Source organism: Microcaecilia unicolor, chromosome 6 (assembly GCF_901765095.1).
Source record: "Microcaecilia unicolor chromosome 6, aMicUni1.1, whole genome shotgun sequence".
In the NCBI taxonomy this organism is placed as follows: domain Eukaryota; kingdom Metazoa; phylum Chordata; class Amphibia; order Gymnophiona; family Siphonopidae; genus Microcaecilia; species Microcaecilia unicolor.
The window spans coordinates 264318137-264345430 of NC_044036.1; the positions used below are offsets into that span (position 1 = coordinate 264318137).

Below are 27294 nucleotides of genomic sequence, written 5' to 3' on the forward strand. Positions count from 1 at the left end.
ACCGTTCTCTCTTGTCCCCCTGCCACACATTTTTTTCCACATTATTTGTGATTGTGATTTGCTCCAAAGACCCCCCCCCCCCCAAAAAAAAGCTATTTATTTTTTTCTGCTTGCCTCCACCCACTCATTATTCCAAACACACACACACACCATAAAAAAAGCTATTTTAACTTTAAAAAACTTACCAAATCAAATGAATGGCCCACAAAGAGGCAGAGGGATTTAGCACCCCACCCCAGCTCAGCCCACACAGCAAGCTAGCGCGGCATGGCAGTGAGTGCCTTCTGGGAATGGCACTGGCAGGCTCTCCTACCGTGGTGTAACTCCCTCCGATGCTGACTGAGCTAAGTGAACTGAGCTTGCAATGCTGAGCCTAGCTGTAACAGCCTGGCCAAGAGTCCCAAAGTCCTGCCTCAGCACCGTGGGGCAAGTCACAGCACGTGGCAGGTTCCTCCTGTCCTCCTCCTTCTTCTGCTCTGCTGCTTGCCTGATGACGGACGAGTACTCTGAGCTAAGCTTGCTAGCTAAAGCCTTGGGCGGGACACAGTCGAGGTCTGGGGAAGTCCTGTCTGTGTCTTGCTCTTGGACACCTCAGTGGTGGAAGTTGCAGCTCGCAACAGGCTCCTCCTTCATGCTGCAAGGGCTTCAGGCAATAACATGCAGCGGGGAGCTCAGCTCATGAGGCGGAAGCAGCCACCATGTGCTTCTGTTGCTATGTCAACTTGCTGATCCAATGCAGCCAGCCAGCCTGCAAAAAGTACACGGGCACCCTTGAGAGTTTGCTGATCAAAAGACTCATATCTTGTAAAGATTGTAAAATGTTTTGCTCAGAACTCGATAAAATCAGAAAACATTTTTCTCTTGATATAACTATTCTTCATATTTAACCAAGTCTTTTTCAAGCTAATCCTTAAAAATTAATATTGCAGGATCCAAGGGACTCCCTGGACACCATTTAGACTTGGGTCACACAGTCGATATATCTACCATTGGTGAATGTGTGGAAAAAAATTCTTCAGTTGTAACTTACAAGTAAATCTTTGTATAGCAAATCTGAGTTTGAACGGATCATATTTAGTTGTTGGTACAAAACCCAGACCGAGATTTCAGTACTTGTTTCTGTTGTTCCATTAGCTGATATAAAGATATATTTATCACTGCTGATGTCTCAGCTTTTTTCAAATATTGTATTGATTAACTTTTGAATCATTTGCACTCCTCTCCTACCCCCTGAGGTTCTCCTCTTGTTTGTTGACCTCGATGAGAAAAAGAACTAGCCCCCCATTCTCCAGTAGTACCCATGTTATCTCCTGAATTGCCATCCGAATCACCTGAGGATCCTTCAAAATCTTGATGTACATTTAGTTTTACTAATGCAGGAATATACTCGTTGTTAATCATACTCATCCCTCCGATACTTCTTTATTTTAGTCTGACGTAATGACTCCCAAAAAGAAGCAATATTTTGTTTTAGTTCATCATAGTGTTTATTATATTCCTCCTCTTTAGTGGATTATTTTAATTGCCCTTCGGATTCTTTTAATCAATTCCTTCACCTGGGATTCAACCTGCAAAGTAGGTTCAACAGTCAGTAGTATGAAGTCCCTGCTACAACGGTTAAGAATTGCAATCTACTTATCCAAAAATTCCTTGTTTGTAAGAAAAAGCTTAGGTTTTTTAAATTATCCTTAAGCCTCTGGGAATCATTGCTTTCTTGAGATACTGAACCAATGTGCTATCATGGAACTCAGCCCTAATAAGTCTCTTTTGTAGACTCAACTTAGTACAGAGCAACAAACAGTAAGAAATGCATTATCTCATTTTAAATCAGCAAGTTTTTGTTAAGGAAATGATAAATGTAGCACTTCTTAGAAGTAATTAGCTATGCCTGGAGTTTGAGTATTTATGCAAGTTAAAGCCATTGAATGAGTTGCATTATATGTACTGTTCTATCATTTTGTAGAATTATGGCTGTAAGTTAACAGTTGCCTTTCCCCCCCAAATTAATTAGTTTGTTGTTTCAGGAATACATTACTGATTTGTACAACCACTTCTTGGACATCAGCTTGGAAGCCCATATGTATGCATCCCAGTGGTTTCTGACGCTCTTCACTGCAAAATTCCCTCTTTACATGGTCTTCCATATTATTGACTTGCTATTATGTGAGGTAAGCATTTCAAGCAGGTATCACTTCATTTTTTTTTTTTAAATGTAACACTCCACACCTAAAGTTTGGAAAGGTTGCAGTGATCTTAAACCATGTTCTGGTATGTTTCCATATGGTATATTATGATTTTTGTGAAGTATGAGTAGTAGGTTCCAGGATTCATCCTTTTCTTTAACTCGACAATGATTCATTAATGAAGGAGATTGACTATCTGAATGGTTTTGGAGTAAATTACTCTTCCTCATTATTGAACTATTCAGATTCTTGCCTCATTATTGAATCAAGAATTTCCATTTATAAAGTATATAGTGCCCTGCTAGTGGTTAGTATTGTTATCAGGAGCAAAAAATTAAAAAAAAGGGATGACTTTTGGTTTGATATTACTGGTGTATTGTGGTAAAGGAATAAGGTTCAATGGATCATTCATAAAGTAGCAATTCTCACATTCAAAGCACTTCAGATAGGCACCCCTGATTATTTATCTTGCCTCACCATTCCATATTCACCAGTTAGGCTTTTGCGATCACTGAATGACTACCGCATGATTCTCCCTGGTCCCAGATCTGCTCAACTTGAATCTTCTAGACGATCTGCTTTGTCTTTTTATTCTATTAACAAGTGAAAATAAGAGAGACAAAGGTTTTTATAGTAGCCTAGTGGTTAGAGTAACAGACTGAGAACCAGAAAAGTGGGTGCAAATCCTGCTGCTCCCACTGCTGCTCCTTGTGATTTTAGGCAAATCATGTCATCCCTCCATTGCCTCAGGTGCAAGTTAATTTGTCAGTCTGATTGAATAGTGAAATAACTTTTGTACCTGCTTGTAACTTGCTTTGAGCCTGGGTTTGAAAAAAAACTGAGTAATATGGTTGCATTCTACACCTTGGTGCCTCAATACCATTTTGGTGCACTAACAGGCTTATTTTCGAAAGAGAAGGGCGCCCATCTTTTGACACAAATCGCAAGCTGGGCGTCCTTCTCCTAGGGTCGCCCAAATCGGCATAATCGAAAGCCAATTTTGGGCGTCCTCAACTGCTTTCCGTCGTGGGGACAACCGAAGTTCACGGGGGCGTGTCAAGCATAGCGAAGGCGGGACTAGGGCGTGCCTAGCACATGGGCATCCTCAACCGATAATGGGGAAAAAGAAGGGCATCCCTGACGAGCACTTGGGCGACTTTACTTGGTCCATTTTTTCTTATGACTAAGCCTCAAAAAGGTGCCTGAACTGACCAGATGACCACCGGAGGGAATCGGGGATGACCTCCCCTTACTCCCCCAGTGGTCACTAACTCCCTCCCACCCTAAAAAAAAAAAATAAATAAATATTTTTTCCAGCCTCTATGCCAGCCTCAAATATCATATCCAGCTCCATGACAGCAGTATGCAGGTCCCAGGAGCAGTTTTAGAGGGTGCAGTGCACTTCAGCCAGGTGGACCCAGGCCCATCCCCCCCTACCTGTTACACTCGTGGTGGTAAATGTGAGCCCTCCAAAACCCACCACAAACCCACTGTACCCACATCTAGGTAACCCCCTTCATCCCTAAGGGCTATGGTAGTGGTGTACAGTTGTGGGGGGGGGGGGGGTTGGGGGACACAGCACACAAAGTAAGGGAGCTATGCACCTGGGAGTTTTTTCTGAAGGCCACTGCAGTGCCCCCTAGGGTGTCCGGTTGGTGTCCTGGCATGTGAGGGGGACCAGTGCACTACGAATGCTGGCTCCTCCCATGACCAAATGGCTTGGATTTGGTCGTTTCTGAGATGGGCGTCCTCAGTTTCCATTATCGCCGAAAATTGGGGACGACCATCTCTAAGGACGACTTAAATGTTGAGGTTTGGGCATCCCTGACTGTATTATCGAAATGAAAGATGGACGCCCACCTTGTTTCGATAATACAGGTTTCCCCACCCCTTCACGGGGACGTCCTGCGAGGATGTCCTCAGAAAAACTTGGGTGTCCTGTTCGATTATGCCCCTCTAAGTGTGCACCAAAATGGAGCACACTTAGTGCTAATTCTACAATAATAGGTGAAGCACAAGTCCACAATATATTGAGGGGAGAAATTAAAGAAAATCACAAATAGAAATAGATGTTACTCTCAATATCAGAAAAAAAAAATGAAAATAGCGGAGAATTGAGAGACCTCACAATATTAAAGCTTACTCATGAAGTACATCAGGAATGGAGGAGTGGCCAGTGCATAGGTCTCGACATCCAGAGGTGCCCAGTTCAAATCCCACTGCTGCTCCTTGTGAAGGGTTAACTCCCCAACTACTTTAACCACCGATACTAGGGTAATATTAAGGGTCTCCATAGCATCCCACGAAGAATTCATAGTGACTTTTACAGGCTTTTGCAACTGTGCTGTAGACAATTCAGGGAGCTTTCCAAGCTCTCTATGCCCAGATAGGGTACGCACAATTGGTTGCATAGGATGTAAACCTTCCAGGTCGCTGGTATCCATGAAGGAGGAGAACATAAGAGGTTGAACCTCCGTTCTGGAGGGTGAAGAATTTACCACTTTACCAACCCCGTCCACAGCCTCTCTAGTTTTCCCTCCAGGCTACATCAAAGAAAGCCCCTGAGGGGAACTTGGTGAGACCCCGCTCACACTGCCGCAGAGATGATTACTCCAATGCTGTCATGGTTGAGGGGGAAGCAGCAGCACAGATACCAGGAGAAGCATGGAACTGCTTGCCTGCTTCATCAGGGGAGCAGCACCATTAGGTGGAGGAGCTTGCCGGACTATTGCTTTCCTCTTTTTCCCCATAGCTCATGGGGAAACAGAGCAACCCAACAGCGAAGTCTCCTTGGAGGTAAGGAGCTTCCACAGGTGAGTCCGTTCATGTGGCCATCCTGGTTCCAACTTTTTACACTTTCAAAAAGTACAAAGACTAGGGGAAACCTCATGGAAGTTACATGGTACTGCTCTGGAACTTGTTGCCAGAGGATGTGGTATCAGCGGTCTGGATTTTAAAATGGTTTAGACACGTTCCTGGAGGAAAACTCCATAGTCTGCTATTGAGATAGACATGGGGAAGGCCACTGCCTGTCCCTGGGATCAGTAGCATGAATCTTCCTCCTGTATGGGATTCTGTCAGGTACTTGTGACCTGAATTGGCCACTGCTGGAAGCAGGGTACTGGGCTAGATGGACCATTGGTCTGACCCAGTATGGCTATTCTTATGTTCTTTTTTTTTTAATTATTTATTTATTGATTTTTCATTACATTTATATCATAAACATAAATTGGCATTACAAAAGTCTAATTTTCATAGACATGTATCAGAAGAGGAAAAGAAAAGGAAAAAACAATATATTATATTAGATCACAAATTATTGATCCAAGATATAGGTACATGTATAAACACCAAAAATGAAGTGGTATCCCACCTCAATCTACCAAAATACAAATAAATCTTAATCAGGAAAGGACAAGGACTCAAGTCGGGGCAGCCGACAAATACAGTTCAAGTTAACGCCAGACTACTCCTTACTAGCTATAAATATTTTAAGTTTTCCAGGTTCGAAAAAAATATAATTAGTGGATTGTAATATTCTTATGTTCTTATGGTTTCTTAAGGGTAAATATTCGTTGGATGAATCAAATGTCCCCCAAGAAGACGTGCAAGTAGAATTTGAATATCTTTTGATGGTGGCCATGTATATGGTACAGTGCTGAACTGAATTGATGAGATCAAGTGGCTATTACTGGTTTTAAGAATTCTGAACCACTTGGGGCTTAAATCTGCACCAGTTGTTCAAACATTCAGTAAAATTAACTATAATAGGTTATCAGGACTTCATACAAAGAAAATAATACCATAATTCAGTAGGTTTTAATAGCTAAAGCATTCAGGGTAATAGAGCTATTGAAACGTATATAACCCAGGGACTAGTCAGAGCAAACCTTAAGGAAGTATATTCATTAGTCTGAGCCATTTAAGAAATCATCGTTACTGTGCTTTACTAATTTCTTTGAGCACCCTGCTTTTTGACCAGCTAGCCCTTGAACTGCTTAGTCATCTCAGCATGATGTTAATACTGCTGCCTTTATAGCCTGTTCTTCAGAAATAGTCACCAAGATTGCAGCCTGGCATGATGTGATGCTTAATTCAGTAAATGTTTTGCCATGATTATCATCCCTAAATAATTGAACATATCTTGTCCAAACTGCTCCATTTGTTTGTCAGTCTCCTGTTGGAAGCTATGAGATTGCCAAACTCCTAAATGTGAATTCTAAAGATTTTCCCAGAGGATACCAGGAGATGGCACTGAGTGGGTATATGTTGCCAAGCTGAATATACTGCACTAAATGAACAGCTAATTCTATGCAATTCTGCAGCATTAAAAGAAAATTGATATTTCAGTTCATGCAATGACTTTTAATCCAAACCAGATCCTAATTCATGTTACAATTTAATATTTTGAAAACCTACATGCAGACCTCTTTGATGTTGTGTGCATAAATATTTACCAAGTTTTATATACCATATTTATAAAATGGTATATAAAACATTTAAATAAATATACTACCTAAGTGCTATTCTGTTCATATTTATAAGACATTAAGGGGCCCGTTTACCAAAGCTTAGCATGCTTTAATTGTGTTAATGCATGCTAATCCCATAGGTATAAAATGAGCTTCTTAGCATTTAATGCGTGCTAACAGAATTAGTGCACGCTGAGCTTTAATAAAAGGACTCCTAAGTACAAAATCAGCAATGTCATTTGAGTATTTTTGTAGTCTTTGCACTAAACATTGAACAGACTGTTAATTAGTTTTTGATTTCACTTCTTGGTCCCTTTTCCCTTATCACTGCTGCTAAAAATTGAAGCAGATGGTGCTGGTGACTGTACTGTAGCAAAATCGCTGACTAGATACATTTCAAAAAATCATTTTCTGTTGATGGATGAACAGAAAAAACAGGATTAGCAGTCAGTTTCTGAAGCATCTGTTTCTAAAGCCATGTGATGTTGGTCACAGCAATGTAAATTGTCACTGTTTCGGTGCAGGACCATTGCTGAAACTTCTGAAGTATTAACATGAAATAAATTGAGTAATATATTCCCTATTTTATACCTTGCTGCTTATATCTCAAGGCATTGTACTGTAGAAACTATGAAATGAGCAACCTAAGTAGAATGTGATGATGCTGTTCTTGATGACTGGCCTACAATTCTCAAACTGGGAGTTGACATGTGGGTGACACAGAAATCAGAGCATCACCCTGTTATTCTTTGTCACCGCCTGCTGGAATGTATTGAGTACACTCTGACTAGCTGAGCTATGCTGGGTTTCTTGAAACTACTATGCGCTAATAACTTATTTGCCACTTGTATACGTACATATCCTAAGCAAATACTAGCATGTTTGAAATGTAGTCCCTTTCACATCAGTATCGAGTCTTAGCACCAGGCAAAGCAAATTGGTTTTCTGGCCATTGTGGTCTCTCGGTCATTAGAGTTCTTAGTGGTTCCCTTTCTTGTGTTGCATTTTTCTTTTGTATTGCACTGAACAAATACAGAGCATATACATCACATCTCAACAGGAAAAAAAAAGAAGTCCACCCAAAACAGATATATATATATATATATATATATATATATATATATATATATATATATATATATATATATATATTTCTCCAAGGACAAGCAGGCTGCTTGTTCTCACATTTGGATCGACATCCGCGTCGGCCCGGAAATCGGCATTTTGCAAGCAAAATATTTTTTTTAAGTCTTTGCTAGAGTCTTCTGGCGCGCGTGCGCGGACCAGTTTCCCACCCATCACGCAAATTCGTTCCTCAGTTAGTTTTTCTCCGCGTTGAGGTGCGGTCAAGTTTTTTTCTCCGCTCCTCTCAGGCACGGGAAAGAGGCTCATTCGTTTGGTGGCTTTTGCCTTATTTCTTTTCTTTTTTTTTTAATAGAAATTTACAGTTTTTAAAAAAAAAACTTCCCACAGTTTTCTTTATTTTTGCCCTTTTAAAGTTTCCTTTGTTTTTCGACACGGCCAGCTTAGGCCATGCGGTCGGGTTGTTCCCTTCTTTTCGTGCCCTTTTTTCTTTTAACAGGCACGATTGCGTCTTTTGATTTTGCCGAAGCCATTTTTCCTTCCATGTCATCGAAGAACCCAGCGGCTTCAAACGTTGTACTCAGTGCAACCGGGCCATCTCAGGTACCGATACCCACGCCTGGTGTATCCAGTGCCTTGGGCCCGACCATAGCCCAGTTGCTTGTAGTCTTTGTCTTTGTATGAAGAAACGGACCCAAGCGTCTCGAGAAGCCCAACGAGAGAAGCTTTTTGGGGCTCGGTCTGGTCCTTCGACATAGGTACCGAGGGACGCATCAACATCGGGAGCGAAGGTAATGGCTGCGGAACGACCAACTCGTGCTGGGAGCAGTGAGGCATCGAATGGGTCTCCACCTGTCTCGAGGTCTCCTGTTATGCAGGCCCCCGGGACCTACCTTTGTCGGACCCGGCCCCGAGGAGACGTGAGGATTCCACGTCTTCCTTATCGGTACCAAGGAGTCTCAATGACGGGCGTCGAGCGAAGGCGAAGGCCGGGAGCTCCGGGACGTTGAGGGATTCAGCACCCGAGAAGCATCAGCACCGAGAGGATCGCTCTCCCTCTATTCAGGAGGTGCTGATGCATCGGTCTAGCAGCCTGGTACCTGCTCCCGAGTCTCGACAGATTCTGCCACCGGCTCCTTTACCTGCTCCGCAGCCTTGTCCGACGGCAGCTCTCGACGAGCGCATCAGGGTCCTGCTTCCAGAGCTTCTGGAAGGGTTGCTGCGCCAGTCTGCTTCGGTGTCGGGGGTGCTTGCACCTTCCGTACCATCTGCTACAGCGGCATCTAGCCCTTCACCTGTGGTGAGGTCCCCGTCCTCGGTGCCGCCTGCCACCCAGGTTGACTCCCCTTCAACGTTGGTGGAGGAAGCTTCACCAGAGTCCAGGCGGGCGTTGACTTCTTGGCACCGCCATCGAGGACGTCATTCCTCGGCGTCGAGGCAGGCTCAGTTTCAGACTGCTCTGAGAGATGTCTTGTCCAATACTGAAGATGAGCGTTCGTGGGAGGAAGAGGAGGATCCCAGGTATTTTTCTTCAGATGAGTCCTATGGGATTCCTTCTGAACCTTCCCCTCCACCAGAAAGGAGACTTCTCCACCGGAGAGTCTATCCTTTACCTCCTTTTTCCGGGAAATGGCTGCGGCTATTCCTTTCCCTGTGGAGGGTGAGGATGAGCCCAGGGCTGAGATGCTCGAGGTCCTGGATTATCCCTCTCCGCCTAGAGAGGCTGTGACAGCTCCTTTGCATAATGTACTGAAGGAAACTGGTCGTTCCCTCTGTCTAATCCCGTGATCCCGAAAAGGACTGAATCCCAATATCGGATCCATGGGGAACCTGGATTGATGAAGTCTCAGCTACCTCACAATTCCATGGTGGTGGACTCCGCTCTCAAAAGAGCCAAGAGTACTAAGGACTGTGCCTCGGCGCCCCCAGGCAGAGAATCTAGAACCCTGGACTCTTTTGGCAGGAAGGCGTATCAGGCCGCTATGCTCGCTGCCAAGATCCAAACATACCAGCTGTTCACGAGCATCCACTTGCGGAATTCGGTGATGCAATTGTCTAGCTTGGTTGATGCACTCCCTCCGGAGCAAGCCAAGCCTTTTTGCCAGGTGATCAGGCAGCAGAAGGCATGTCAAAAATTCCTGGCTAGGGGTATGTTCGACACTTTTGATGTAGCATCCAGGATCGCTGCCCAAGGTATAGTGATGTGCAGACTCTCATGGCTGCATGACTCTGACTTGGATTATTCGGTCCAGCAGCGGATGGCGGATGTTATTTGCTGGGGGGATAACCTTTTTGGTGAAAAAGTAGAGGATCTAGTTGACCAGCTCAAGAAGCACAATGATGCTATGGATTCTGTATCCCGCCTGGCGTCTTCTGCTATTACCTCCTCATCTAGGAGGTTTTTTGGAGGGAAGAGGAGTGCTCCCTATTCCTATGCTAGGCGTAGGTACACTCCTGCTTCTCGGCAGCCTGTCCAGGCTCAGTCCCAGCGCGCTCGTTCTCATCAACAGTGTGCGCCTAAGGCCTCTGCAGCTCCCCAGCAAAAGCAAGGGACGGGCTTTTGACTGGTTCCAGTTCAGCATAGCCTCAGTAAACGTTTCCGTGCCAGACGACTTGCTGGTTGGAGGGAGGTTGATATTTTTTCACCAAAGGTGGCCTCTCATAACCTCCGACTGGTGGGTTCTTCAAATAGTCCGGTCAGGATACACCCTCAATCTGGAATCCAAACCTCCAAATTGCCCATCGGGAGCTCATTCTTTCAGTTCCCAGCACAAACAGGTACTTGCAGAGGAACTCTCCGCCCTTCTGAAGGCCCAAGTGGTCGAACCCGTTCCACCAGGGGAAGAAGGGCTGGGATTCTATTTCAGGTACTTCCTTGTATAAAAGAAAACAGGGGGGATGCATCCCATCCTAGACCTAAGGGCCCTGAACAAATTTCTTGTCCAAGAAAAGTTCAGGATGGTTTCCCTAGGCACTTTTCTTCCCATGATTCAGGAAAACGATTGGCTATGCTCTCTGGACTTAGATACTTACACACACATATCGATACTTCTAGCTCACAGGAAGTATCTTTGATTTCGGCTGGGAACACAACACTTTCAGTACTGTGTACTGCCTTTTGGCCTGGTGTCTGCACCCAGTGTGTTTACACAATGCCTAGCTATAGTCGCAGCATTCCCTTATCTCGACGATTGGCTGGTGAAGAACACCTCAAAGGTGGGTGCTCTGGAGTCCATGCGAATGACTATTCGGGTGCTAGAGCTACTGGGGTTCGTCATAAATTATCCCAAGTCTCATTTCTCCCCAGTCCAAGCATTGGAATTCATTGTAGCCCGGTTGAACAGTCAGACAGCTCGAGCTTATCTTCCCGAGACAAGGGCGGACAATCTTCTGTTCCTGGTGTCCATGGTTCGAGCGTCTCACCAGGTCACGGCTCGGCAGATGTTGAGACTTCTGGGGCACATGGCCTCCACAGTTCATGTCACGCCCATGGCACATCTACATATGAGATCAGCTCAATGGACCCTAGCTTCCCAGTGGTTTCAAGCTGCGGGGGATCTAGAGGATGTCATCCAGCTGTCCACCAGCTTTCGGAGTTCTCTCCACTGGAGGACGATTCGATCCAATTTGACCATGAGACGACCATTCCAAGTTCCTAAGCCACGAAAAGTGCTGACGACGGATGCATCTCTCCTGGGGTGGGGAGCTCATGTAGATGGGCTCCACAGTCGGGGAGCCTGGTCCTTTCAGGAAAGAGGTCTGCAGATCAACCTCCTGGAATTAAGAGTGATCTGGAACACTCTAAAGGCTTTCAGAGATCAGCTGTCCAACCAAATCATTTTAATCCAGACAGACAATCAGGTTGCCATGTATTACACCAACAAGCAAGGGGGCCACTGGATCTCGCCCTCTGTGTCAGGAAGCTGTCCAGATGTGGCTTTGGGCTCGCTGTCACGGCATGATTCTCCAAGCCACTTATCTGGCAGGCGTAAACAACAGTCTGGCCGACAGGTTGAGCAGGATAATGAAACCTCACGAGTGGTCACTGAACATGGGCATAGTCTGCAAGTCTTCCGGTGGATCTTTTTGCCACTCAGATCAATCACAAGGTCCCTCAGTTTTGTTCCAGACTTCAGGCCCACGACAGACTAGCGTCAGATGCCTTTCTCCTACATTTGGGGACAGGCCTTCTGTATGTGTATCCTCCCATACCTCTAGTAGGGAAGACTTTGATGAAACTCAAGCAAGACTGTGGATCCATGATCCTGATTACACCTTTCTGGCTGAGTCAATTTTGGTTCCCTCTTCTTCTGGAGTTGTCCTCCGAAGATCCGTGGAGATTGGACTGTTTTCCAACCCTCATCACTCAGAACGAGGGGTCGCTTCTACATCCCAACCTCCAGTCTCTGGCTCTCACGGCCTGGATGTTGAGAGCTTAGAATTCGCCTCCTTGGATCTTTCAGAGGGTGTCTCCTGAGTCTTGCTTGCTTCCCGAAAAGATTCCACAAAGAAGTGTTATTCTTTCAAATGGAGGAGATTTGCCGTCTGGTATGACAGCAAAGCCCTAGATCCTCTTTCTTGTCCTACACGGACCCTGCTTGAATACCTTCTACATTTGTCAGAGTCTGGCCTCAAAACCAACTCAGTAAGGGTTCATCTTAGTGCGATTAGTGCCTTTCATCGCCGTGTAGAGGGTAAGCCTATCCAGTGGCGTAGGAAGGGGGGGTGGGAGGTTACTTCCTGTTCCGGGGCAGAGAGAGCAGGGAACCAGCGGGGCCGACGCAGCTCCGAGTGACGTGCACTCGAGGTGGATCGGCCCTCCCGCAGGTAAGAATGCGGTCCGGGGGGGGGGTGCGCCGCACTCCACCCGGGGGGGGGGTGCTCAGCGGTGACCCGCCCCGGGTGCCATTAGCCCTCGCTACGGTACTGAGCCTATCTCTGGACAGCCTTTAGTTGTTCGCTTCATGAGAGATTTGCTTTTGTCAAAGCCCCCTGTCAAACCTCCACCAGTGTCATGGGATCTCAACGACGTTCTCACCCAGTTGATGAAAGCTCCTTTTGAGCCACTGAATTCCTGCCATCTGAAGTACTTGACCTGGAAGGTCGTTTTCTTGGTGGCTGTTACTTCAGCTCGTAGGGTCAGTGAGCTTCAGTCCTTAGTAGTACATGCACCTTATATCAAATTTCATCACAACAGAATAGTCCTCCGCACGCACCCTAAGTTCCTGCCAAAGTTGGTGTCGGAGTTCCATCTGAACCAGTCAATTGTCTTGCCAACATTCTTTCCCCGTCCTCATACCCGCTCTGGCGAAAGCAGTTTGCACACCTTGGACTGCAAGAGAACATTGGCCTTTTACTGGAGCAGACAAAGCCCTTTAGACAGTCCGCCCAGTTGTTTCTTTCTTTTGATCCCAACAGGAGGAGAGTCACCATCGGAAAACGCACAATCTCCAATTGGCTAGCAAATTGGATTTCCTTCACTTACGCCCAAGCTGGGCTGACTATGGAGGGCCATGTCACGGCTCACAATGTTAGAGCCATGGCGGTGTCAGTGGCTCACTTAAAGTCAGCTCCCATTGAGGAGATTTGCAAGGCTGCAACGTGGTCATCAGTTCACACATTCACATCTCACTTACTGCCTTCAGCAGGATACCCGACACGACAGTCGGTTTGGGCAGTCAATGCTGCAGAATCTGTTCGGGATTTAGAATCCAACTCCACCCCCCTAGACCCATTTTTGTTCTGTTCCAGGCTGCACTCTCAGTTGTTTATGGTTTCAGGTCAATCTATGTTATGTCCTCGCTGTTGCGAGGCCCAGTTGGCCAATGTTCATTGTTTTGAGTGAGCCTGGTTGCTAGGGATACCCCACATGTGAGAACAAGCAGCCTGCTTGTCCTTGGAGAAAGTGAAGTTACATACCTGTAGCAGGTATTCTCCGAGGACAGCAGGCTGATTGTTCTCACAAACCCGCCCACCTCCCCTTTGGAGTTGATTTGTTTCTTTTTATGCTTTTGATTTAACTGAGGAACGCGTTCACGCGACGGGTGGGAAATTGGTCCATGCTGCATGCGCACCAGAAGACTCTAGCAAGACTTTTTTAATATTTTGCTTGCAAATGCCGATTCCCAGGCCGACACGGACATCGACCCACATGTGAGAACAATCAGCCTGCTGTCCTCGGAGAATACCTACTACAGGTATGTATCTTCGCTATATCGCTACAAGCCCACTATAAGTGGAGGGAGGGCTGAGTCATAAGAGGAAAATGAAGAACAGATAAAAGATCAATTATCACCCAACATATACATGTTGTCCCTCCCATCTACCCACTAGCATCTTACACTTGTTACAGGTATTTTCCAACTGTCTAAACACCATCAACTGGGATGACTCAAAATAAGCTCTCATTGTCTAGCACAGTATTTCCCATCCAGTCCTGGAGTGCCCCTTGCCAGTCAGATTTTCGGGATAGCCACAGTGAATATGCATGAAATAGATTTGCATATAATAGAGGCAGTGCATTCAAATTAAGTTTATGCATATTCATTATGGATATCCTGAAAACCTGACTGGCAAGGGGTATTCCTGGACTGGACTTGGGAAACACTGGTCTAGCATACTTCATGGAAAAGTCACTCCCAGAACCATGGCTCTAGGCTATAAATACAAAAGTTCCCTCTTAATGGACTAAGTCGAAGGGGAAACATCCAGAAATATACGTGTCCTGTGACCATGAAACACAACAAACCTATCCCTGCAGAAAAATCTTAATGCCCTGTTTCTGTTGGAGAGTAATGTAAAGGCAGCCACCAGGGAGACCCTATTAGTGGCTGCTTGTGCCTTTTTTATCACTATTATAGCCTAATGTGATGTAATCTATTATCAACCCCAGCATTAATATTCATGCACAATATGATTTGTTATACAAATCTGTGTTCTTTGCACACCAAGGTTCTTTGCTTTATTTTTTTTCCCTTTAACAAAACTGAAATGGAATGCTTGCATCTTGTATCAGCCTGCTGTCTTATATAATGTATGTACTTCATTAACCATCTGTAATTTACAGTTATTAAGATATGGAAATAATGATTGCAGTCAGTTGCTGAAATGAGCAGAAGTTGGGGGTGTAGTAGTGTGTTCTGTACTTTGTTTTTGAATTATCAGTCCATCAACCAGAGTAATGGACCTAATAAGAATTTAATTCTAATATTCTGTTGCATTTTGTCATATTTATACATTTTGTTCTTGAATTTAAATAGCACTGATCCTTAAAGCAACAGCTGCCTGCATTTGTGAAACCATTTAATTTTACTGTAAATAGACTGAGATATTATGAGAAATTGACATTTTTATCCATTAAAACTTTCTAATCCCAAAGCATCCAATTGGTGACTTGATGTATGAGAGAATATCAGCAGAGCAACCGACCGGGCCTTTTGTTTGTGGTCAGAGAATTGTTTATGTGGAGCTCCATTCTTAGGGGTATGTTTACTAAAGTGCGTTTCTATGGGCGCATTAGCGTTTTAATGTGCGTAAACCATTTAAGTGCGTTAAAAATGCCAATCCGCCCATAACGTACCTTAGTAAACATAGGCGTTAATTTTAGAAGCCTGTTTTTAAAAAGCACAGCGAGGTGATGCACTGACTCCTGTTTTTTTTGCATCCACCCTCCTCTTTGTGACAGAATTCCATTTTGCCCACAGTAGAAATCATTGCTACATAGTGTTACAAAGGTCAGGTGGGTGCAGTGTAATCTTGAATGTAGGATGTATTGTGAATATTCATCTTTACTTTTCAAGTAAAAACCCAGTAATATGGAGTGCACAGAAGCTAGCAAGCATACTGAAAATTTTCATTTTTTTTTCCTTTTAGGGAATAAGTGTTATTTTCAATGTTGCACTTGGATTATTAAAAGTAAGTATTCAGATATTCAGTTTTGTCCCCCTTCCCACTGCTATTCCCAAGGTTTCCTTGTTTAGCTGAAGGATGTCAGGAAAATCCTTCATTGGTCTGCACCCCTTCAGTGATGCTCATGTATATGTAGCTGTTGGCTTTACAGTCCCTCTCCCTTTCTGCTGGCTTTCAAGGGTTGCCTTGCTATTCTGTGACAGGTTGGCAAACAGGTTACCAAAGCCTGAGTTACCTGTATAGAAATGTTAATGTCAGGTCACAGAGATTGACTGTAGAATCACACAGTCACTTGCTTCTAAGTAGGAGTAAATGTACCTAAATATCCCAAACAGGGGTTTATTTAATACTCTTCAAAGATCTCAGTGTCCAGAAAAGCAGGAGAGGAGAGATATGATGAAGACATTTAAATACTTCCAAGGCATAAATGCACAGGAGGTGAGTCTTGTTCAATTGAAAGGACACTGTGAAATGAGAGGACATTGGATAAAGGTGAAAGGGGATAGACTCAAGAGTAACCTAAGGACATATTTCTTCATGGAAAGGATAGTGAGCGTGTGGAATGGCCTTCTGGTGGAGACGAAGACTGTATCTGAATTCAAGAAAGCTTGGGCCAAATGCATAGCAGGGACGTAGCCAAAGGAGGACCTCAGCTGGCCTGGGTCCATCCACTTTTGTTCCAGGCCTACCCAGCAGTGGCCAACCTGACCAGCAAAACATTGTAAATACTCTTTTTCTCCCGAATGCCAGACACAGATGGCATTCCCTCCCAACCTTGCCTTCTCCATCGCTGCCGTAGATTGCACCCAGTTTCCTGAGGACCTGCAGCGATGTCGTCATCAGAAGGCAGTGCGGTACTTGCCAGCCATGGGCAGGAAGCTGCAGAAGTGTCAGTGCACACTTGGCTGGCAGGTTCCACTGTGCCTTCTAATGATGGTACTGCTGTTGCAGATCTTTGTGTGTTCTATTGGCAGCCACAGGTGGGCTGCAGGGATCAGGAAGACTGGGAAGAGAGCTGAAGCCGGTGGAGGTGGGTCAGAAATAAGAACCAGAGGAAATATACTAGGGCACCAGGGAGAGGACACTGGAGGATGGGGGGGGGGGGGAGGAATGGAAGGATATAGAGAAGGAATGTTGGACATGAGGGAAGAAAAGGGAGGTGGAATTCCGAACACAGCAAGGAACAGGATACAGAGAGGGCATGCTGGACATGAGGGAAGGAATGGGGGGGGGAGTACAGATGTAGGAAAGGACTGGACACGGAAGGAATGGGGGAGATTCTGGACATGGGAAGGATAAGAGCAGGGTCACAAAGGGGAGATACTGGATATGGGGGAGGAGGAGGATGGATGGATGGTGGACATGGAGAGAAAAGACAAGTCAAGTGGACAGGAGATACTGGGAAAAGAGTTAAGAGAATAAGGTGATTAGAAAAATAAAATGACCAGCAAAGGTAGAAAGAAGGTAGTATTATCACTTTTTCTCCTGTTGTGAAGGTTCTTGACGTTATATTGGATCAAAATTTGAATCTGAGGCCCCAGATTTGTGCTGTTATAAAAAGCAGTTTTATAAACTTAAGCTACTGTACTCAGTTCACCAACTTTTTCTCTGCCTCAGCTCTCCATTTTCTGATTCATTCATTTGTGTTTAGCCACCTGTCATGGTCTGCAACAATCTGGTATTATGCGTTTGTAGTCAGCTCAAACTCTGACGGTTAAATTATTGACAAATTCCACTAAATATGATCATGTTACTCCCCTGTTGCGGGACGCTTCCTGTAAATAATAGGATAACTTTTAAGATTCTTTTTTTGATCTATAAAACACTTACTTTAGGTAGGCCTTCTTATCTTTCCAATCTGTTGGTCCCCTATGTCCCAGTAAGAACATTGAGATCAGCTTTGCAGAACAAACTTGTAGTTCCTTCCTTTCGAGTGGTCACCTGTACTTTACTGTGCACTAAATCATTTCATGTTTCTGGTCCAACTTCATGGAATACATTGCCATTAAATGTGCATTTAGAAACATCCCTTTTTTAAGAAACAGCCTTTGGTAGCTGATTTTTTTCTTTTTTGTTTGTTCCCTGATTCGCTGTGCCCGGCAGGCACGCTTGTGGGCTCCCCTTCATCTGCTAATGTGTTATGTCTGTGCTTTTGATTTCCTTCTTTCCCGTCTATGATTATGTTCTTTTCTTTTAAAATCATTATTAACTGCTCAGATTGCTTTATGAGCAGTATATCAAATTTTAAATAAACTTGGAAAGAAGAATTTTATTTTCTGTTTAGTGATTGGACTGTGTCACTTTTTGGAATGTACAAAGTCAGGATCAAGGCAGAAATTTGGGAGGGACCGCAAAGCTTGTTAACAGGCTGTGCGTTCTTCAGCTTCAGGCAGGCTTGGAGCAATTGACCTGGTTTCAACTGCTTCCCCCCCCCCCCCCCCCCCCAAAGTGCTGTCCCTGACATCTAGTTTATAGTTTATTCACACTTTCTATACCACCTTTGCTACCGTGCAGATCAAGGCGGTGTACAATCTACATCTGCTATCTTTATAGTAGTACAGGGGAAAAATATTTTTGGTTTTATGTTGTTTCCTGCAGGCAAGAGTCTGTTTTTTTTTTTTTTTTTTTTTTTGGGGGGGGGGGGTTCAGTTGAATATTTTTCTACATATTTCTGTTAGCGCATGGTCACAATTTGTATTTGGTGAGGGTCTGTCTGTGTTCTCTATGAATGACCAAAATCCAGATATTCAGCGTGAAGTTTCTGCGTAAGGATCTGTACTAATCTGGCTGCTTCAGTTTTTCTAATACCTGTACTGATGTTCTCTAGGGTCCACTGCATATTTACAGCGCTGCCTTTCCATAGGTATGGTCCTTGTTATGTGAGTTCTGAAAGTTATGCCAGACTGGTAGATTTGCTGTAGGTCCTGAGTGAAATTTTGTACAGTTTTTTATTACGCACAATATGCTGATAGGGTTTATGTTGCTGTTACTGAGATTGTATTAGAAACAAATACTTTTTTTTTTGTACAGCATGTTTTATGGGGAAATATCCTAGCTTTGCTCTGTAACAATTGTTGGGGGAAAGGCCAAGTAGTTCTGTGAATGCAGGCTATATGTTTGGATTTAATACTCTTAGGGAGGAAGCATATGTATATTAAGGAAAGGTGGAGGAAACTGTGACTCATTTGGGGCTGAAGAGTGCAAGCTGTTGTACTATCCCTTCTCAGCTCTCAATTTGTCCTTGAGGTGCTGAATCCTGTATTGCTGCCCTCACTGCAGTGATTTGCCAGGAGCGGGATGGGGTGTGACAAGGGACAGAACAGTGGTGGAGCAGGGCAGTGGCAGGTGCCGGGTTTTTCATTTTTCAAAAAGCTGGCAACCTTAGACGCACCATTCATGTAGTTGATGGGGATCTCCAAGGCCCATTGGCTGAGGACATCCGCAGACCGCTGAACCCCTCTGGGAGAAAACTGTGTCATCAGTGATGCTCCAAACCGCTAACACTGGCACCGTGGACATACTTACATATTCAGTTCATGCGTGAGAACTGAGCATGCTTGTAGTGCTGGCATCAGCGGTTCAGAGCACTGCCTTTGACTGCTGTACTTTTCTAAACATGGATCAGCGGACTGTGGATGTCTTGAGCTGGTGGGGCTGGGGATGTTCATCAGCTAAAGAATTTAATTTTTAAAGTTCATGTGGAGGAGGAAGGGGGAATAAGGGAAGAGGAAATACATGCCCACCCAACCTACCCACTGACCTATCCAAAAATTTCTTTCTGGTTATGCAACTGGTACATAGGATCTTGAGAGAGGAAGGGATAATGGATGGCATGGGTTGGCAAATTTGATAGACCACATGGTCTATATCTGCCTTCATTTTCTGTTTCTGTCCTTTAGACCTCTAAGGATGACCTGCTGCTGACAGACTTTGAAGGGGCCTTAAAGTTCTTCCGTGTACAGCTCCCCAAGAGGTATCGTTCAGAAGAAAATGCCAAAAAGTTGATGGAGTTAGCTTGCAATATGAAGGTAAAGATAGTGACCTCCCCTGCCCTTTTATGTTATCTCCGTTTCCTTCTTTTTGGCAGTGCTAGAAAGTGTAAGTGGTTAATGTAATACAAAAAAGACAAATTGCAAGAAAACCCAGTGATGCAAATTGCTCTGTTTTAAACATGAACTAAATGTCCTTTATGAGGCTATAATAATCAAAGGGGCCTTTTGAGGTTTACAAATCAGTCTGTTCATTGTATTAAATTTAGTTTGTCAAGTTCAAAAAGAAGTGAAGCTTGGCAGGAGCTCTTTATTTAGCTATTAGCTGAAGCCAGTCTTTCAGTGCTCTGCCACCCTGTAATGCTGCAGCCTTTTACTAATGGATTGACCTTTGTTTCATTGAGGGAGTAAAGAAAATGGCAGCTATCTGTTCCCTTTGGTTGATTTCCTCAATATGTGGAGTCATTTTCTAAGAATGCACAAGTCTGAGGTCTTTGTGTGAAGTTGTGCATATCTGGGATGTAAAAGAAATATCTGGTTTTATTTCATAGACTTGTTTTTATCAGCTGTATTAACTTATTTTGAACATATGTTATAGGCATCTGGTAGATTTCCTTTCAGGCTGCTTTTTTCCCCCACCATTTTCTTCTTTGTCCATCTCACTGGTTTTCCTTACTTGTTTTTACCCCCTTTCCCTATTTTATTTTATTCCATTTCTTTGCTATTCTTCTAGTCTCCCATGAATCACTGACACATTTACTTCTAGCATACATACTCTTCTCCTGTTGTCTGTTCTGTCTGTCATGGTTTGCCCAAGGATATCTGACACCCTAGGCAAACCTTCATCTGTGTGCCTCCCTCCCCCAGCTACCACCAAAGGCTGGCTAAAGCCCCCACCCCACACCCCACTCACACACATTGTCCAGCATCTCTCTCTTCTTGCCTACTTTCTTCCCGCCTTGGTCTCTAGCATCTTTCTATTACAACCCCATCCCCTGGGCTCTAATATCTATTTTTTTCCTCCCTCCACCTTCCCCCCCTCCCCCTCAGACCTATAAGATGTTCAGGACTTACCTCCCTTCCTCCAGGGCATGCGATGCAGCAGTTGGCAACTTTAGAGCATGTATCTTGGCCAATGTGGAGACTTGAGCATCCACATGTGCTTGAAGCTCTGACGCTTCCTATCCCCCTCTGAACTTCCTGTTTCAGAAGGGATGGAAGCCAGCAGACCTTGAGCATGCGTGGATGCTCGAGGCTTCACACTGGCCTCCATGTATTTTCTATAGCTGCCGACTGCTGTGTTGCCGCCCTGGAGGAAGGGGAGGTAAGTGCTGAACACCTTGGGAAGGACAGAGGGGGAACCTGGAGACCAAGTGCTGTTGCTGCCATAGGCAGCTGCCTAGTTTGCCTAGTAGGCAAGCGTTGCTATGTCCATTTCCCTTTAACTCTCTCTGTCTCTTTCCTCTCTGTTGATCATAGGCAGGGCTCCTGCTTGCATGAGTGACTTGCTAAGCGCCTCCATGCCTCATTTAAGCCCACACCCTTATGCCAGAGCAAATGATTGTGACAAATTCCTGAAGGAATAGTCCATAAACCATTATTAAGTTATACTTGGGGAAAGCCACTGTTTATCCCTGGGGGTAAGTAGCATGGAAACTGTCTACTTTTTGGGACCTGCCTGGTTTTTGTCATCTAGATTGGCCAGTGTCAGAAACAGAGGTACTGGACTTGATGACCCAGTAGGGTGACAGCTAGCCATCCATTCGTTAATGAATCTGTTTCTCTGTCCAAATGGATGCCTCTCTGATCTTTTCCATGGAAAAAAGAAGATTCCTTATCTTACAGTGGAATCTACTGTAATGTGAATTGTGCAAACTCTTCTTTTGGCACCAAATCTATTTGTATAATCAAGATTTTAAAACACGAATTTTGGTTTTCCTTTATAGTCCATGTGAGCATAGCCTGGTGATTAATCCAGACTGGTTCAGTTTTTACACCCCAGGCTCAGATCTGTTAGTATATAGTTTTAATGCTCTCTCACTTTCATGATTCACTCTTATAGTAGAGAATCCACCTGTGGGGCCAGCCATGAATGTTGGTTGCCCTAGGCAAACCTTCAGTTGTTCCTCCCCCCCCCCCCCTCACCCACCAGTGGCTGAAGGCCCTACCACCCCCTCCCCTCTCGCTTTAATTCAGCATCTCCCCTTCCCTTTCTTATGCGCCCCAGGTTGCCAGCAACTCTCCCCCCCCCCCCCCCCCCCCCCCTCATGTGGCTAGCATCTCCTCTAACCCTCTTTACCCTTGCTGAGGTTGCCAAGATCAAATTTCCCCCACCCCCTTTTCTGGGCAGCTACTAATGCCCCCCCTACCTTTTTCCAAGCCAGCTTAGATAAGCTAGAGTGCTGTACATGTTCTGTATGCTGAAGTGCTACAGTGTCCTGCTTCCCCTCTGACAGGAAGTCTGCCTCAGAGAGGACTGTACAAACCAGCACTTCAGTGCAGGTCTGTGCTTACAAGGCCTGCCCATTGCTCTATATTTTCAGGGCCAGCACCAAGGATGTAGGGAGGAAAACAGGCCCAACAAAGGGAAGGCTCTCGTGTGTGCCAGAGCTGCACTGCTGCTCTCCTTCCCACCCCTCCCACTGTCATATTCTACCACCCACCTGGGGCAGATCCAGTTCTGTCCATTTATGCCAGAAAAGAAACCAAATGATTGTGATTGGAGTGATTCTGTCTTCTAATTCACATATATCCCATATCCCCCCCCCCCCCCCCTTGCAATATAAAAGCAGAAGCCACCAGGCCAGTTTTCATAATAATTTTGTGTCCGCAAAACTAGAATAATACATTTTATGTGCTGGAGAGTCTTGTACTAAAAGCCAGCTCTCCTTGCTCATTATTTCAGAGCCACCATGATTGCACCAACATTATCTTCAACTGGTGTACTGTGCTCATGTATGCACTATATTCAAAATATATTCCAGAATATACAACAGTTTCTTCCAAATATTCTACAAAACATTTAGGTGGGGGTTTTATTTAAAAGGAAAAAAATAAGTTTTTACCAACTTAATAAAAGTATTCCAAAAATGCTTTTTAACTGCTGGCCACTGGGGGGAGCCTAACCCTCAATTTTCTTACTTGCAGACTGCCTTGTTCATCTCAGAAGTGCCTACCTATTATAGAACACTAGTAACAGAGGCCTGTTTCGTAGAGAAATGAAACGGGTGCTAGCAAAGTTCCATGCCCCCCTCCCTACCTCCCTCTCTCCTCCGAGTTCCAGCCGCCCTCCCCTCCGAATTCCATGCCCCCCTTCATCCTTCCCTCCCTCCATCTCCTCCAAGTTCCAGGCCCCCCTCCCCTTCGAGTTCCAGGATCCCGCCCCCTCCCCTTTGAGTTACAGGTCCGCCCCCTCCCCTTCAAGTTACAGGACCCCTTGCCCCCCTCCCCTTCGAGTTACAGGGCCCCCTCCCCTTCAAGTTACAGGGGCCACCCCTCCCCTTTGAGTTCCAGGGGGCCACCGCCCCTTCGAATTCCAGGACCCCCTCCCTCCCTTCCCCTGCCCTTCAAGTTCCAGGACCCTCTCCCCTTCGAGTTGCAGGACCGACCCCCTCCCCTTCCCTCCAAATTCGGCGTCCCCCCCCCCTCCGAGTTCCAGACCCCCACACCTCCCTCCCTCTCTCTATCTCCCCTCCGACTGTAAGCATGACCTGTCTTGCGGCAGCCCCTTGCCTTCCTGCATGCCGGCTGTAATTTAAAAATTCTAACCTCGGGGTCCGGTGTCCACAGTGAAGGCGAGCGGCACTTCAGCCTGCCTTCCCATCTGTCTCAGCTCTGCCTCTGGTCCCGCCCTCATTTCCTGTTTCTGGAAGGGCGGGATCAGAGGCAGAGCTGAGACAGATGGGAAAGCAGGTTGAAGTGCCGCTCGCCTTCACTGCGGACGCCGGACCCCTCGGGGTTAGAATTTTTAAATTACAGCTGGCACGCAGGAAGGTGAGGGGCTGCAACAGGACAGGTCGTGCTTGCAGTCGGAGGGGAGACAGAGAGAGGGAGGAAGGCACGGGGGCGTGAAACTTGGAGAGGGGGGCTGCAACTCGTTGGAGAGGGGGGAGGAGGAGAGGGGGGCCTTGAACTTGGAGGGAGGACGGGGGGGGGGGGGAGAGAGGGGGCCGATTGTGTACTCACCTCGAACGTTGTGTGGCTGGCTGGTGCTGGCTTCCTTTCCCTCTCACTTCGTATTGGTCCGCCCTCTGATATCATTGCCAGGGCGGACCAATGGGAAGTGTGTTACGAACCTAGGCATCCAGACGGAGGTGCAAATTATTATATAGAACAAGCATGAGACTTGTTTAAACAGTAGTGCTGATACAAAATTTGTTTACATATTAGTTTGGGTTTGCAGATGTCTCTAACCTATTTTTAAATTTTCTTTCCTTTTTGCCTTATATACCTGATTTCTTATATTTTGTGCTCAGTATGTATCCGTACCCCAGGAAATATATATTTATAATATTAGGAGATGTGCAGCAAGACCTTTCTGGTGCTAATATGCACTAAAATATGAAGAAGCTGTGAATCCAAATGTTAAGTGATGATTTTACTGATTTTTGTTTTACCTACCAGCTTTATTCTCATATAAAAGCTTTACCAGTACTGCTGGGTTATTTAAGACTTGAGGTGACACTTTTGGTGAATCCAGAGAACTGCTTTGATTACACTTGCTGGCTCCAGTGGTGTCCACGTTTGGTAATAACCCTGGATAATATAACAGCTATAATATTCTAGCTCTTATACTAGACACTAATAATATATCTGTAATACACATGGAGACTAAGAGCTTCTGTAGTAACATTGTGAGAAGTATAGATTATGCATGTTAGATTTCTGAAATGTTACACTTTTGTTTATCCAGATTAGCCAGAAAAAGTTGAAGAAATTTGAAAAAGAATATCATACCATGAGAGAACAGCAAGCCCAACAGGAGGATCCTGTAGAGAGGTTTGAGGTATTTCTTGATTAATTTTCATTTATATATATATGTGGTATAGTAAATACCTTCCATCATGGTTCAGACAGAGGTTTTCAGCTAGATCTTGGAAAAATTTGGCCAGGATCAACGGTGTCAAAGTTATTTCTGCATAGTAGCCATAGGTGTCTTAAGTTTGGCTGCCCCTTGGATAGGTTTTCATGTCACAGACATGAACTGGCATACTAGAACCTCATGGTGAACTGCATTCTCACCCCTCGAGATGGTCCCATAAGGCTGAGGCACATCATCGCAGTAAAGGAAGAAAGGTAGCTTGCACTGCTGCTGTAGATAAATGATGCGCTTCACTCTGTAGTGTTAGGAAAGCTTGTGCTGCTGCGCTAAATGAATGAATCGCTTCTGTATGTAGCATTAGGGAAGCTTGCACTGCTGCAAAAAAAATAATAATAATGCACTTCGGTCTGTAGTGTTAGGGAAGCTTGCGCTGCTGCTGCTGTAGATAAATGATACGCTTCAGTCTGTAGTATTAGGGAAGCGTGCACTGCCACTGTAAATGAGTGATGCGCTTCAGTCTCTAGTATTAGGGAAGCTTGCACTGCCACTGTAAATGAGTGATGCGCTTCAGTCTCTAGTATTAGGGAAGTTAGCACTGCCGCTGTAAATGAGTGATGCACTTCAATCTCTAGTATTAGGGAAGCTTGAATTACTATAAGTAAATGATGTGCTTCAGTCTCTCGTGGTAGGGAAGCTTGCACTGCTGCTGTAAATGAGTGATGCGCTTCAGTCTCTAGTATTAGGGAAGTTTGCACTGCCGCTGTAAATGAGTGATGCGCTTCAATCTCTAGTATTAGGGAAGTTTGCACTGCCACTGTAAATGAGTGATGCGCTTCAGTCTCTATATTAGGGAAGCTTGCACTGCCACTGTAAATGAGTGATGCGCTTCAGTCTCTAGTATTAGGGAAGTTTGCACTGCCGCTGTAAATGAGTGATGCGCTTCAGTCTCTAGTATTAGGGAAGTTTGCACTGCCGCTGTAAATGAGTGATGCGCTTCAATCTCTAGTATTAGGGAAGTTTGCACTGCCACTGTAAATGAGTGATGCGCTTCAGTCTCTAGTATTAGGGAAGTTTGCACTGCCGCTGTAAATGAGTGATGCGCTTCAGTCTCTAGTATTAGGGAAGTTTGCACTGCCGCTGTAAATGAGTGATGCGCTTCAATCTCTAGTATTAGGGAAGCTTGAATTACTATAAGTAAATGATGTGCTTCAGTCTCTCGTGGTAGGGAAGCTTGCACTGCTGCTGCTGTAAATCAATGTTGTGCTTCAGTCTGTAGTGTTAGGGCAGTTTGCAATGCTGCTGTAAATGCGTGATGCACCTCAGTCTCTAGGTATTGTACTTTTTTGGGGATCTTGCCAGGTACTTGTGACCTGGATTGGACACTGTTAGAAACAGAATGCTGGGCTTGATGGACCTTCGGTCTGTCCCAGTATGGCAATACTTATGTACTTATATGTATTCTCGGTCTAGTGCTTTTCATGTTGCTGGAGTTCATTGGAAGTCATCTATTAAAAACAAGAACTGTACTCTGGTTTTATTAGCTACATACTTTATATAGTTACTAGTTAATCTAATTAACTTTGTAACTTCACAGACAGGGCTTAAGATAGTTAACTAAAAATAGGAATTTTTGAAGCTGTTAAATATGTGAAGTTTAGTTAACAAACCAGTTTCTTTCCTTATTTCATTTAAGATGTTGGAGAGCACATTGGTAGAAGTAATTATGGTACAACATATGCTTGACGTGGAAAAGCATCTGAACAGTTGAAATTTTATGGATTTTATCACATTTCACTTTTTGTTTAGCGTGAAAACAGGCGTCTGCAAGAAGCAAACATGAGGCTTGAGCAAGAAAATGATGATCTTGCACATGAACTGGTTACCAGCAAGATTGCATTGCGAAAAGATTTAGATAATGTAAGTATTATGATGTTTCTTATTTATATCTTCTTGAGCTAGTCAGCACATAATCAGACACGCTTGTGTTTCTTGTGTTTCATCAACTGCTTCTGACCAGTTGATACCCATCTCATTGAGGTCCTTTGCAACTGTTTGATGTCACATCTGTTTTGGATTCCTGGACCTCTTTTCCCTTCTGGTTTTCGGCTCATGGCTTGCCTTGGTATGCACTGTACAGCCATTTTGTAGGTGTCCAAACCATCTGAGTCGCCGTTGTTGTGTTATTAACTGGCAACTGTTTACTTGTTCGTCTTATTGCTTTAGTTTAACCTTATTTTGCCACTTGGCATGTAGGATTCTTTTTAAGCTGTGTGATTCAAACATTTCAAACTGCTCTATTTTGAAGAGTTTTCATTATTGGCCAGGTATCTGCGCTGTATAGCTATACAGTATAGCAAAGAATAGTAGCAACGTAGCCTACCTTGTCCTCAGTTAACTCTCTCTGAAGCTGTTTAGTTTTCAAAGTCTCACTTGCACACATCCTTTGATACTTTTCAGGCTGAAGAAAAGGCTGATGCACTGAATAAGGAACTGCTAATGACCAAACAGAAGCTGATTGATGCAGAAGAAGAAAAGAGGAGGCTGGAAGAAGAATCTGCTCAGGTAATATGCTTCATTGCCACATATGCATCCATTTGGTATTTAATGGGAAAGTGGTT

At 44.6% G+C, this 27294-nt stretch overlaps 1 protein-coding gene across 3 annotated transcripts in view; it reads left to right on the forward strand.

Annotated features, from left to right (window-relative positions):
* Positions 1 to 27294, forward strand: part of RABGAP1 (RAB GTPase activating protein 1) — a 495691-nt gene that overhangs the window by 450471 nt on the left and 17926 nt on the right. For all 3 annotated transcript variants that reach the window (XM_030207329.1, XM_030207330.1, XM_030207332.1), the window contains 6 exons: positions 2025 to 2168; positions 15611 to 15652; positions 19546 to 19674; positions 24548 to 24640; positions 26483 to 26593; positions 27134 to 27238. In XM_030207329.1, coding sequence (XP_030063189.1) covers positions 2025 to 2168; positions 15611 to 15652; positions 19546 to 19674; positions 24548 to 24640; positions 26483 to 26593; positions 27134 to 27238 — 624 coding nt within the window. The remainder of the gene's footprint in view (positions 1 to 2024; positions 2169 to 15610; positions 15653 to 19545; positions 19675 to 24547; positions 24641 to 26482; positions 26594 to 27133; positions 27239 to 27294) is intronic.